Here is a 14,173-nt window from a genome sequence, read left to right as displayed (position 1 = left end):
TTTTCAAAAGACGACAAAATAATGGCCAACAAACATATGAAAAAATGCTCAACATCTATAATCATCAGGGAAATGCAAATCAAAACTGCAATGAGATATCACCTATCTCCAGTAAGAATGGTCTTTATCAAAAAGTCCCCAAACAATAAATGTTGGCGTGGATGCAGAGAGATAGGAACACTCCTACATTGCTGGTGGGACTGCAAACTAATTCAACCTCTGTGGAAAACAATATGGAGATACCTTAAAGCAATACAAGTAGATCTACCATTTGATCCAGAATTCTACTAATGGGCATCTACCCAAAAGATCAAAAGTCACTTTATGAAAAAGACACCTGCACTGGCATGTTTATAGCAGCACAATTCACAATTGCAAAGTTGTGGAAACAACCCAAGTGACCATCAATTCATGAGTGGATTAATAAAATGTGGTATATGTATACCATGAAGTACTACTCAGCTTTAAGAAACAATGGTGATATAGCATCTCTTGTATTTTCCTGGATAGAGCTAGAACCCATTCTACTAAGTGAAGTATCTCAAGAATGGAAAAACAAGCACCACATGTACTCACCAGCAAATTGGTATTAACGGATCAACACTTAAGTGGACATATAGGAATAACATTTATCGGGTGTCAGGCAGGTGGGGGGGGAGAAGGGGATGGGTATACATAAACACAATGAGTGAGATGTGCAACGTTTTGGGGATGGTTACACTTGAAGCTCTGACTTGAGGGGGGAGGGGAGGGCACAAGCAATATATGTAACCTTAACATTTGTACCCCCATAATATGCTGAAATAAAAAAAAAAAAAAAACTAAGGGATATTCACCAGCCAATTTTTAAACCAAGAAGAACTAAAAGAGTTCAAATGCTAAACCTTCAATATAACATCCTATTTTTATGTACTTTTATACTTCTTTTATATTCTCTTAAACATTATTTTTTCAGTATGACAGAATATTTATTTTAAAAGTGAGTCTATGGTTACTTCACATATGCTTTAAAAAATAAAGGTTTTTATAATTTCTCTAAGCACTGTTTTTTCTTCTTTTATCATGTATGAGATTTCATGTTCATATATATTGCTTTCAATTGCCAAGTGTGTTAAAACATTTGTTTATACAGGGCTTTGTCTTCTAATGTGTTCCAAAAATTCCTAGAAATAAATTTATGTCTTATTCTTATAAGACTAATTTCTTAAAAGGGTTTTATTAATATAATTCTTTCCTGGAATGTTACTGTTTCACATATAAAGAACATTCCTATTTAGTCACTCTGGCTCCAGCATTTAAGTTTTTTGTAGATGCAAAGTATATTAGTTTACACTGAAATCTTTTTACCTACTTCATTTGCATCTCTTATGATTATTACCAAATATATATACACACATCACATATTTGTTACATATACAATTAAACTCCAAAATCTGTTTAATGTTATTGTCTATATCTCCTTTATATATCTCTGCATAAGAATATCTTAACACACTAAGCTTCAAAAAGGCAGAGACAGATTTATCTGACTTTGAACAAGATCTAAAAAGGAAGCCTTTGATCTCTAAGAATCTGATGATGCCATTACTAACATAATTATAGAGTGAGCTGTTGGTGAGGTCACATAATTAAAATTCCTTCTTTCACAGAAGAATAACTGAAATCTACAACAGTTAAATGATTTCCCTAAAGTCATGCAACCAATCAGTGGCAGAGCCAGGTCCCCATGTTCACTACACCACAACATTGCTTCCTGAGAAATCAGCTCAATTTAGTAACTTCCACCATCAGTAGAGTGTCAGAAATATAACTGTGTTACAACCCCGGCCTTGAAGAAGCCTGGAGACTTTCTGGAAAGAAAATGCACACAAAAACTTAAGAGAACAATACAAAACAACATTAAAGAAAATAAGATGAACAGTCAAAATTTATAATGCAAACTTTAAGAGCTATAGATCGGAATAAAAAGAATCTGGGATGAGCCTTAAAAAGGTTGGCAAGAATTAGGCAGGAGAGCAATTTGGTGAATGAAGAGGTTAACAGCATGAACCAAGGCAAAACTGAATAAAATAAACATGGGAAAATAATATGGAAATCAGTTTGACTAGGGAAAAAACCCCACATTTCACTTTGACAGACACAATTCTTTCCCTAAAACATCTAAAAGGAGACAGGAAAGAAACCTGGGGGATTTAAGTATTCATAATGGAACTCTCACTTAGCAAGAAGACTAGACTTAAAATTATGAGATTAAGGCCGGGCACGGTGGCTCACGCCTGTAATCCTAGCTCTCTGGGAGGCCGAGGCGGGCGGATTGCTCGAGGTCAGGAGTTCGAAACCAGCCTGAGCAAGAGCGAGACCCCGTCTCTACTATAAATAGAAAGAAATTAATTGGCCAACTAATATATATACAAAAAATTAGCCGGGCCTGGTGGCGAATGCCTGTAGTCCCAGCTACTTGGGAGGCTGAGGCAGCAGGATTGCTTGAGCCCAGGAGTTTGAGGTTGCTGTGAGCTAGGCTGACGCCACGGTACTCACTCTAGCCTGGGCAACAAAGCGAGACTCTGTCTCAGAAAAAAAAAAAAAAAAAAATTATGAGATTAAATAACACTGAATTTTCCTGAGTCCTGAAAAATTAGCAGATGGTATGCAAACTTCTGAATCCAAGGATTTATGATCACACTGAGCTTGCAAAAGTGGTCACAGCCTAATTCTGTTTTGTCATCTTGTTATATCAATATATTTATCGTCCCCCATGGCCAAATCATGCTTTATCAAATGGCCACTTATTTCAAATATCCTGGGGATGCTGTCAAAATATAACACTCACTAAGGTTCCACATAAAATTGTGCTTGATGTACCAGGCAAAAAAAATGTGAGCCAGAAAAGCTGTGTATAAAAATTCAGATGCTCCATGTTAACAGTAGCCCAGGAGCCTGCCTCTATGGAAACCAAACACTGTTCTAAACCAAATGATCACTGGTTTGTATTTCCAGTTGTGTTCCTAAGTCTTGCTTTTGACAGCAGCAACAGAAAACCTGCTATATACCACTATACAGATGGTAGAAATCAGTCCTTCCAAGCTGCCTGGCTCATATCTCTAATTCATTTCAAGAGAGTGAGGTGGTTCAAAATAATAACTTGTGCTGTGACAACTGTACTCTGAACTTGTACTCTAACTCCTGCATTTAAGTAAATACCACCATCTGCTTGAGCAATAAGGAAATTCATCTCCACCCACGAGTGTGGTAACTCCTCCTGTCATACCTGTCTATCTGGTGTGGGGGCTTCCCTAGGAATCACTCACCTGCACAGATCTGAACGTAGTAATGAAAGGCAACATGATATGATAGCCTGGTCCACTGGGGCTAGTTAGTAAAGCTCCTCCCCTGCAAAAAGATGTTTCAATTTGACAAAATTATAAAGAGAAAAATTCTCTTTCCAAATCTAAAATGCTATAATAAATACCCATGCTACTGACCTACTAAAGCCTCACTAATATGAGTTATTCATAATGAATGACTGCTGCTTAAAATACCTACCATATCTAAAAAGGTGAAAAGAGCAAATTAAACTGTTGATGTTACACCTTGTTTCATAAGCTAGACTAACTCATACCTCTGGGTCTCCAGCACTTCTCTCAAGTTCAAAGGATTCTCTTTGGTATTTACCCTTCTGAGAAACACTTGTTTAAAAAATTCTAATGGCTCTCAGTTGAGGCACTTTTAATTGTACATAACAAGAGCAAAATATATTTAATCACCAGGTTGGAAAAAAGAAGACAACATAAACTTTCAAGGAAGGAAAATTTCTGGGGCTCATGGTTCTTTTAATCTATCTGCAAGGAAATTAAAATACTGGGAACATAAAGTTTCTGTATAAAAACAAAAAATTAGCATGGAACAATGAAAGGTGAGAGGATTAAGACTATAAATAGATAAGATATGAACTTGTTCACCAAATCCTGGAATGTGAGAATTACGAAAGCAAACCCTAGAAATCACAAAAAGGAGGCATTTGGGGAACACATAAAAGACAGAAGTTCTATTTTACATAGTGAACAGTAAATTCATAGAACTTTCCTGTCCTAAAAATATAAATAGGTGTGCAAAAAAGTCATAAAAACTAAGAAAAGATGAGCTGTTTGGGGTTTATCACTAATTCCTTGAGAGCCATACCTTGAAATGTGCTTTCCCTGGTTTTAATGCCAGAAAGACAATGCTAAACTGGAGGGAAATCTGGAAATTTGTCATTTCTTATGCTAGAGTTCCACGTGCTAAGATACACCACTAAAACTGTACTTTTTCTAAGATTTGGGAAGGATCTAAAAATAGAAATATCAGTTTTGAGGGATGATGGAAACAAGCAAAAAGTTGAGTTCTTTGTGAATACACCACTATCCCAATTACACCACAAATTGGCCTCTCTCTAACCTATATCAAAAAGAATTAGTAGTAATTATGCTGAAGGAAAAGCTATGTGAGCTAAACACCATTCCTCTCCTCAACCTGAAAAGAAAAGGTAAGGAAGGAGGAAGGTGGCCCATCAATACTGTGCTTATGTCCTTTGAGGTTGAGGGATATGACTGTCATGGTCATCATGGTAAGACATAACCAGACACTGGGAGTTTTTCAAATGAACTAATTGAAGGAACAACAATAAACAGGGCCAAATTTTCTAACTAGCATCAGTAGCAGCAAATTATTATAAAAGCCTGTACAGTTGTACATACTATAAATAATTTATCTGTTCAGTTACAGGTACAGCGACTTCTTCCTTTCTCCCTTCTTCGTTTTTCTAGAGTTTGCTGTGTACTAGAAAGCACTGTAAGGAGTCTTAACCTTTGCACAAAAAGAACATAGCACTAAAACTGTCCAGCACCTAGAAAGTGCTCCACAAAAGCCTGCTTCAGCCCCCATGCTCTCCCTAGAGTGGGACCTGCGCCCCCAGACGCTGCCGAGGTAACAACTTCCCAAACTCCACTCTAATGGGAGTACCCTTTCTATCTGCTAGAGAGCCTGAGCTGACTGCACTTGCCGCTCACCTGTAGTACACAGCCAGGTGCCCTTCCTCAATCTTGTGGATGGAGGCGTAGAGCAGGACAACCACCAGCCCCACCACTGCAGCCACCAGAACCCGGGCTTGAGTCATATTCATCCTTGTTCCTCCTGGGTGAGGGAGGAAAGGACCCTCAGTCCCGGGAGTCACAGGCCCACTCCCTCCGGTTTCCACCATCTCCCCTCGGAGACCTGGCGCCCACTCTCCAGGTGAGCCGGGGAGTCCCGCTCCCAATTCCCCTTATTCTTCCCTCCTCGCAGACCCCGCTTTCCCCACGCCAACTCCTCCGCCCCAGGCGGCCCGCGTGCCGCCCCTGCGCAGTAAGCTTCGTGACATCTCCTCCCACTCCAACGGCCGCTCGCCGGCTTGAGGCACTAACTGAGAAGGGGCCCAGCCGCAAGGTCCCGAGGGAAGCCGACCCCTCCGCCGCGCCTCACCGATCAGTGACGCATCGCCCCCGCCCGCACGTGCAGTCGCCTCCCGGCCGAGCCAACCGCCGCCAACGGCCGGCCCCGCCCACTCGCCCAGCACTGCGCCTGCGCGGGGACGCACACCGACGCAGCGGTCCCCTATCCGCGACTGGTGAGACGGGGAGCGGACGGGACAAAATTCTCCCAGCCGCCCGTCCGCGCACTCTTTCAGAAGTATGTGGTTGTTTCTCTGTGCGTAGCTGGTTAGCTGCTCCGGAAAAGAAGGAAAGTCTGTAGTCTGTGGTAAGCAGGGATGCAGAGGAAAGGAGAGGGCCTCTCGGACAAGGGACTGGTCAGTTTGTTCTTGTGCAAAGTACCCACTCCCTCACTCTCAGTGGTAGCGGTTCCGTTTATTTGTCCTTTTGTGGTTTATACCGAGGCCACTTGTGTGGCAAGCACGTACTTCAGGCACAGATCCTGCACTTCAGGAGCAACCAGACTTGCTGCAAGTAAAGTGCTGTGGATGTTCAGAAGAGCAAGATACTCAATATATTATTAATCATAACTGCATCATTCACTCATCAAGTTTTGTTTTTGGTTTTTGGGGGCACTTATTATGTTCCAGAATGCTGATCTAGTGAGGGCTTTATGAAGGCCATCCAGACAATAGGAACAGAATGAGCTAAAGCACATCAGCATGTAAGAGTTTGTGTGTGTGTGTGTGTGTGTGTGTGTGTGTGTGTGTGTAGGGGGGGGCGGTCCTCCAAGGAGACCAAAGGGAATTGTAAACACTTAAGTTTCCTTGAAGGCTTATGTGATGGAAAGGAGTGGTATGTAAGCTAGGGTATTTTGAAAGACTGGAATAACTTTTTCTACTATTAGGGGAACTGTATGGCTAGAGAACTGAAAGAGATAGACCTTTTCACTACGTAGTCTTCTGTTCTTTAATTCTGCACGATGTGCATATATTACCAAAAATAAAAAAGGCAAAGGAAAAAAGTAGAGGTGGGGCCGGGCGCTGTGGCTCACGCCTGTAATCCTAGCTCTTGGGAGGCCGAGGCGGGCGGATTGCTCAAGGTCAGGAGTTCAAAACCAGCCTGAGCAAGAGCGAGACCCCGTCTCTACTATAAATAGAAAGAAATTAATTGGCCAACTGATATATATATAAAAAATTAGCCGGGCATGGTGGTGCATGCCTGTAGTCCCAGCTACCCGGGAGGCTGAGGCAGAAGGATCACTAGAGCCCAGGAGTTTGAGGTTGCTGTGAGCTAGGCTGACGCCACGGCACTCACTCTAGCCTGGGCAACAAAGCGAGACTCTGTCTCAAAAAAAAAAAAAAAAAAAGTAGAGGTGGGAGTGAGATGGATGACTGCAAGGGAAATAAGGGCAGCATATTAGAGTAGGTTGGGCAGTAAGGTAAACCTTGAAAGGCTAGTGTTGAAACCACAACTGAACTAGGTAGACTAGGATGGGAAGATCCTCTAACCTTCTGCAAAACGGCTAACAGTGGACCCAGGCCTAAGGCAAGGGAGGCCAGTGGTTAGGAAACTGGAGGCCCAAGGTTACCTAGTAGTGGAAATGGGAAGAGGTAAATAGAACCATTAAAGCCAGCCTACGCAGACCACTCTACCCACTCCCTTCAATAAATGCATTTACCTGTATCATTCAAGTTTTTATTACCTGGTAATGTCTGGGACTTTGTTCCAGATAAATGATATATGCAGAGCTTAGCTATTTCAACTTAAAGCAAAAGGAAGAACTTAACTCCAGCCCCTATGTTTTCTGGATACATTTTAGTTTAGTTTTTCTTAATATTGTTTAGATTGGAGAATGAAATGTATATAATTCACAACTGCCATTCCACTCTGAAAAGTTGTTACCCAAGAAAAAATAGAGTGGTCCACTTAGGCATCAAAAGTAAGTTTGGGGATCTCACTATGATAGTCTTCTGACTCACACCAGCTGCTCAAATTATGCAGATCAGGCTGCCCTGACTTCACCTCAGCCACACACCATCAATGGCCTCCACCCTATAGCAAAACTTTTGCCAATTATTAGAATGATATTTAGAAAATGCATGATCACTGAACAAAAAATCCTTTAACAAAAATTTCAATGCTTGGACGCCTGCAATGTTCAGACTCCCAGATAAGCACTTTGATTGTACTGCCCTTTGTTAACTTTCTGATCTTGCCATCTAGCTTAATATCTTCCAAGCAACAGGTACCCCCAAAATAAAAATGTTTATTATCACAATCTTCTAGAATTAGGGAAGCAAGAGAGACTGCCTATTATAACAGCTGACAGGGATGAAATTACCATCTTTAGAAAGTGGTACCTGATGACTACAAAAGATAGAAGACAATCCCAAGGTTTTAAACTTAGGTGACTGGGAAAATCACACCACTAGCAAAAATGGGGATGGGGGACTGGCATCAATTTATAGGGCAAGGTATGAGCATGTTTTTTACACATGAATACTGGTGATAGGGCATCTCAGGGGAAAGCACTATATTAAAGAAGTTGCCCAATACTGACTTTACAGTAAGTCCTGTTTAATTCCTGAGAAAAGTACAGGGAGAGCCTATTTGTTATTCTGTGCTCCAGTTCCACTTCATGGAACCATCATATTTTCCCAACCCATATTCAATTGTTCTATTATCTGATTTTTAGAATGAATAGAGATTCAAAAGTTAATTTAAAAATCATTTAATACATAAAATGAAAAACTAGAATATAAAAGCATTTCACATTTTGTAAAACAAGTAATACCTTCTAAATTACAAATGATAGCAATCCACAGTCCTGGGTGCCCGATGTTTCAGACTTATGAAATATTCAGATTTTAGAAAGGCAATTCAGTGCATATACCATACTACATTAACCCTCAGCAGAGTCTGGGTTAGCGACCCTCCCCCCAATCATCAAACATCAATATTTCTGCAACAAAATAAATGAATATTCACACTAAATGGGATAAATAGATTTCAATGTCAGTTCAGATTAGATTTACAAGCAAATGAGTTTTGTCAGTAAGCTTATGAAAACCTTGTTTTCAGAACTTTTTGGATTTTGGAATTACAATTACAGATAAGGGCATGTACATCTTTATAAATTTGTATGACAAGACATGAAAGATTAAACAATTGACTCATTTTTACAAATGAAGAAACATACACACTTTCAAATACATTATAAATTAACAGGCATCTTCTCTTTGATATTATTAAATGTACATCTTAAATACATATACACATAGCACACTTAACATGGTTTATGAATGTGCAGTAAAATTAAATATGGGATTAAGCCAACTCCTTATGATGCCAGGAAGAGAACTTTCTGAGTGTAACACAAGGAGGTAGGGTTTATTCTTCAAGAAATACAACTTTACTTGTGAGCAGTCTCTTCCACAGAAACACAAGTAGACAACTTTTACTTAAAATGTATGTTAATTGAGATTTCTTCTCAACAATACTATAATAGGCCTTATACCCCAAAGTTAAAATTTTAGAAGGTATTTTTTGTTCTTTGAAGATAAATGAGTAACAACAATGATGTTCCAAAGTAGCTGTGGTATTAAAACAATTATTTATACAAGTTCATTGACTTTTTATAAAATCCTATCTGTTCAGAGGCTAAAATTACTCAGAATAAAAATACTGCGCTTGTAAAATCATTTTTATGATCATAGTAGAAATGCAGTTTCTGATCACAGCCAGTTCTTCCACTCACTGGTGTCTGAAGAATGGTTTCAGGGGGAAAAAACAAATTCCAACATGTGCAACAACAACTTCCATCAATTTGGGGACACTGAACAAGTGGCAAGTCATTCTGTTAACCAACTCCAATCAAGACTCTAAAACCAGGTATGAAAAAGTTACAATTAGATGTTGACTTTAAGTAATACATATACAGGTGTTCATTTTTGCAAGTTTCCTGCATGTTTGGACATTTTATAATCAAAAGTTAAAAAATCAAAAATAATAACCATTACAATTAGAGAGTTTAGTTCACCTTATTTTCTGGTAATTTCAAAAAAATATTTCAAAGAGTTTTCATAAATATTTGAAGCAGATTCTTCTTCTTCTTTTTTTAAGAGACAGGGGTCTTGCCATGTTGCCCAGGCTAGAGTGCAGTGGCTAGTCACACTGCAGCCTTAAAATCCTGGGCTCAAGCAATCCTACTGCCCCAGACTCCCACGTAGCTGGGACTACAGGTGTGCTCAACAGTGCCCAGATGCTATTACTCTTATTCAAAGAAGAAATATACAGAATTGACATTGAGACTAAATGCAGTAAAAGTTAATTCAGTAAACATTTTATTGATTTCTCCAAATTTTAACAAATCAATAGTTTATAGTAACCAAATCTTAATATAAGCACTTTATTATTGTTACTATTTATAATGCAGCAAGTACTATATAAGAATTAAAGTATTAAAAGTCCCATCTTATTGGAGATAATTGATTGCTGAAGCATAAAGGTACGGACCATTCAATTTCAGTGGTCATATTGTGAAGAAAGCTTCTACTCATTTAATATGACCAAAAATGTTATTGTTGAAGATTACTGATGACATACCCCTGAGTAACAGAAGATAGGGATTTGAGGTTGAGAATATTCCTCAAATGCTCTTTCCTCTGAGTTCTATTCCCTATCTGTATCCCAGATGCCAGATAAGGCTAGCATGGAAAGTTAAACCCTTTGCACCCAACATATCTAAAATACATACTCATTATCCACACAAAACTCACCATCATACTACTGCTGCAGTCCTCATTTGCTTCACGAATAATAGTGCTTAAATGGCCAAGACAGTTCAAATTTTCTTCTATCATTTGTGCTAAAGTCTCCCTGTGAGAGGAAAGAACAAAGCCTTCTCAAATTCTGCAAAGGGGCATATGAATTTCCTCTACTTTCTGTTCTTCTAAGTCAGGATGATCACTGCCCTTCCTGCAACCAGCACACCAATGCAGCTAATTCCTGTAGTCTTCAGTTTCCTCATTCCTCCCCCCAGAGGCAGAGTCCTATTTCCAAACTGCTGCCTCTGCCTAACTCTAATGATAAGAAGTCCACTGTAACTCCAATCTGATTTTCCTCTCAAATGTAAGTGGCACTTAGGTACAACTTTTTTCCCCTCTGCAAGTGCTAACTGGGAGAAAAATATCCTTGTGGTATAGATAAGATGAAAGACCTATTTTTGTTCCTGGAATATTTCCCTTTCCTTACAAGTAGTAAAAACACCAGCATGCTTACTTCACAGACACAAACATAAAGGGAAAAGATAGAAAAGTAATCTGTTCTGCAGAAATCAGGGAAGGTGAAAAAACTCACTGGAAACTACAGGTGATAGCAATGAAAAGGAAAACAAGCAAGCTGATTCCTGAGGGCAACAAAAGAAAACAGTGTGATGAGGGAGCTGCTCAGAACCAAGAAGTATCCCCAGAAGTTTATATTTGAAGGAGATTCTAATTCTGGTTTCTACCTTCATCCTTTCCTCTTCCACCTGGCCTCTATCTTCACCCTTGACCAACCCTCCGGTCCCCTACTAGAGCCAGTTCTAGGCCAGGGATGCTAGCCAAATATTAGCTTAGAACTAAATTCTGATTCAGCTTATATCCAACAGATGGAAAAATTGAGGCCAACAGTCCCAATCCTTTTAGTTAAGTACCACAGGTACACTGTAATTAAAATCAGTTTTCCTTTATAATGTATTCCTATTAGAAAAGATATTTAAAATACCTGTTAGATATACTTTTGCAAACAACTACAACCTCAAATTGGAAACTACTTGTATAGAGGTGACATTTGCAACCATTAGCATCTCCTAACAAAACTAAATGCTTTTAATAAGAATAAAAAGATAAGTAATGTGTTAAATTTTATTTCCTTCAACTCTTATGAATGGAATGTTTCCTAAAGTCTATGTAATTAATTATAGCTTGTGCGATAGTTGCAGATATATTGCATTGGGCCACGTCTATAATGACCCCAAGATATACCTTGGAACTTGCTTTCTTTAAAAAAATAAAATACCTGATATCAGCTTGCCTTCCTGCCATGTGCTTTTCTCTCATAAAAGCAGAGTATAGAATGTGCAACTGCATGATCTCCTGAGCAGTGATGTAACATGGCTGCACTTCTGCAAAACTAATTATGGGCAGAGCTTCCAGGAAATGCTGGTGCTGTAGAGGTCTCCATGAGTTGTGAGAAAAGTGACAATACACAAGCTAGCAAAGAGCCACTGGCTCTGGAGATGGCACATCTTATGCTGAGAAAATAACAGAAATGGATAGTCATTCAGCTTTTAGCAGAAGAGTAGGAATTAATAAAAGAAAATATAGGGCTTCAAACTTGAGTTTTTTATTTGCAAAACTGATTTAAGGCATTGAAAAAAGTCTGATTTTAGAAATACTGTTATAAAACAGAATAGATCTCAACAATTTATTTGAAGGGTAATCAATGATCCCAAAATGATAAATGCAAAAAGATAGCATAATTCCTCATAGAGATAAAAAGTTGGGGTAAAAGAAAGCAATAAGCCAATAACAGAAAAAGGACTTAGAACTTGGATTGAGCAATAATAATAGCAACATTTGCTGAACATTTACTTCCCAAGTACTTTACATGCATTGTCTAATCAAATTTTCACAGCAGTTCTATGAGACATTCTCATTTTACAGGTGAGAAAATATGTAGATTAAAAAAGTCAAGTAAGTTGCCCAAAATTATTACAAAGGGACAGTCAAGACTCAACCCTTCTTTGAAGGCACTGAAGACTGCCTTAACCACTACTGCCTCATTCCTATCACTGCTCTGAAAACACAACTATCTATTGTTACAAAGTGAACCCACCCATCTTGAGGAGTTACCACGCATGACAGAGAATGTTCACGTTCTGCTGAAGTCGAGGGCAGCCATGCTGATGCTTGGGGGTTTACTGCACCTTCTAAACTGGATCCTACAAGGGACCGGGCAGAACTCTGTGTCTAAAGGAAAAAAAAAATCAAATGCTTATAAGCAAGTACCTCTGGTGATTCATACAATTTGTTACCATATTCCTAAGACTAACGTATCCATCACAGAGTATTTCTGTACAAAATTATTCCCCCCTTTCACACCACTAGTAACTATCCTGTTGTAGCTCCTTTCTTCGTTGACTAAAACCAAATGTATCTACCCTTTTAATACCACTTTAGTTAGAGAAAAAAAACAAAACTCAGTTGAACATTAGGAACTGGAAAGGAGAGATGATCATAAAGTCCTGCATCTCAGTTGCTAGTCTGACTTCAAGGTAGGTACAGGAGCATCAACCCAACATGAAATACATGTCTTCAAAAGGGCCCAGCTCATGCTGATAAATATCCCTTTCGCAAGGAACAATAGCAACATAATGTTAAATTAAATAATTCATTAAAAATTACTTACACAAGCAATTTTAAGGAGATGCCATATTTCTTTCTGCCTCTTTCCCTGCATAAACATGACAGTATTGTCAGCTTCTTTGATGTTACTGAGGGCCACTTCCACCTTGGGGAGTAGATCAATAATCTTCTGCTTACAGCCCAACAACTTGCTAGAGAAATTAAATCAGTGTCAGATACTTACACATCCCCCAAGACTACACCATACTCCCAAACCCAGCTGGAGAAATGAACTACGATCAGCATCAGATGTCATGACTGATCTCCAAAGCAGTGCATACAAACAGGACATACAAATGCATACAGTTGTGGCCAAACTACCCAAGGTATTGCCAGAACTCTTCCTGGGTCTAGTATATTTACCAAAGAGGGGTACTATATTTTGAAAGGAATGTGATAAAGGTATGCTGGCTTTTTGGTAGGAAATAAAGCAATTTTTCTACCTCAGATGACCAAACAGCTCCTTGAGAACACGATCCTGACTCTGTACAGTATGCACAATGATCTTCACCATCTCTGTGCTGTCACTGTAGGAGTGATCTATAAAAGACATTAATCAGGGGGTATAACCTCTCTTCTGTGTGAACATATCTGCCTCCAAACAAAAAATTCCTCAAAATCTGAAACTAGTTTTAATTAATAAACATCTCCATCTAAATTAAAAATTGGACTACGACATTTAAAGATCACTCATAAACAAATTCCAATAACATATCAAAAAATAGTTAATGTGTGCTTGTGTGTGTACAACATTAATACAAATTTATCACTGTGTCTTCAGAGACCTTAGTTTCTGTGCTTGAGAAGGGCAGTCTTGGCTATCTTTAACCCACACAAACCCAAGCCCCAGACAAATATGCAGTCTCTGGCCAAGAGACCAATTTTTCTTGGATAGTTAACTACTTATTTAGAAACAGTGGGACAATTCATCTAACTTTCACTGCCTAAAGGAAGGAGGCCCTTGCTGTAACTAGGTTGCTTAGAATTTCCTGTTTATCCATCAGTTTACAGCCTATAAAAACTTTGAAAAAGCTGACTTAAACCAAATCTGATACACTAATAAAGGGAACTTAGACACCCTGAAAATTCAGTCTGAGGGTAGTATGACATCTTAAAGCCAACTGACAGATGACAGATGTCTTCAGATGGGATGGTTGTTGGTGAGTGAGTTTTACAGTTCAATTGATGAGATGCTACCTTAATTAAAAATTACTGTCATTTTATATTTCAGAAAATGGAAAACTTGTATTTTAGAAAACTTCAGAAAGTTTAAGAGTT

General features: G+C 38.9%; 2 protein-coding genes across 10 annotated transcripts in view; both read right to left on the bottom strand.

Annotated features, from left to right (window-relative positions):
* ERLIN1 (ER lipid raft associated 1) overlaps positions 1 to 5,667 on the bottom strand; it is a 40,121-nt gene extending 34,454 nt beyond the window's left edge. The window contains exons 1-3 of one of the 4 annotated variants that reach the window (XM_012768400.3): positions 5,497 to 5,667; positions 5,046 to 5,169; positions 3,309 to 3,390 (exon numbers count right to left, since the gene is read on the bottom strand). In XM_012768400.3, coding sequence (XP_012623854.1) covers positions 3,309 to 3,390; positions 5,046 to 5,158 — 195 coding nt within the window. In that variant the 5' untranslated portion in view covers positions 5,159 to 5,169; positions 5,497 to 5,667. Of the gene's footprint in view, positions 1 to 3,308; positions 3,391 to 5,045; positions 5,170 to 5,438 lie in introns of all 4 variants that reach the window. The other 3 variants (XM_076009859.1, XM_012768405.2, XM_076009860.1) reach the window with 3 other exon arrangements.
* Positions 5,668 to 8,162: 2,495 nt separating this feature from the next.
* CHUK (component of inhibitor of nuclear factor kappa B kinase complex) overlaps positions 8,163 to 14,173 on the bottom strand; it is a 37,025-nt gene continuing 31,014 nt past the window's right edge. For 3 of the 6 annotated variants that reach the window (XM_076009854.1, XM_076009856.1, XM_076009857.1), the window contains 5 exons: positions 13,339 to 13,435; positions 12,900 to 13,047; positions 12,327 to 12,460; positions 10,226 to 10,325; positions 8,163 to 9,328 (listed from right to left, as the gene is read on the bottom strand). In XM_076009854.1, the coding sequence (XP_075865969.1) occupies positions 9,299 to 9,328; positions 10,226 to 10,325; positions 12,327 to 12,460; positions 12,900 to 13,047; positions 13,339 to 13,435 (509 nt within the window). In that variant the 3' untranslated portion in view covers positions 8,163 to 9,298. Of the gene's footprint in view, positions 9,329 to 10,225; positions 10,326 to 11,507; positions 11,743 to 12,326; positions 12,461 to 12,899; positions 13,048 to 13,338; positions 13,436 to 14,173 lie in introns of those variants that run through there. The other 3 variants (XM_076009858.1, XM_076009855.1, XR_012922846.1) reach the window with 3 other exon arrangements.

The sequence above is a fragment of the Microcebus murinus genome, chromosome 14, assembly GCF_040939455.1.
Source record: "Microcebus murinus isolate Inina chromosome 14, M.murinus_Inina_mat1.0, whole genome shotgun sequence".
In the NCBI taxonomy this organism is placed as follows: Eukaryota; Metazoa; Chordata; class Mammalia; order Primates; family Cheirogaleidae; genus Microcebus; species Microcebus murinus.
The sequence above is the reverse complement of the archived record's forward strand: the minus strand, read 5'-3'. Positions and strand labels throughout refer to the sequence as shown.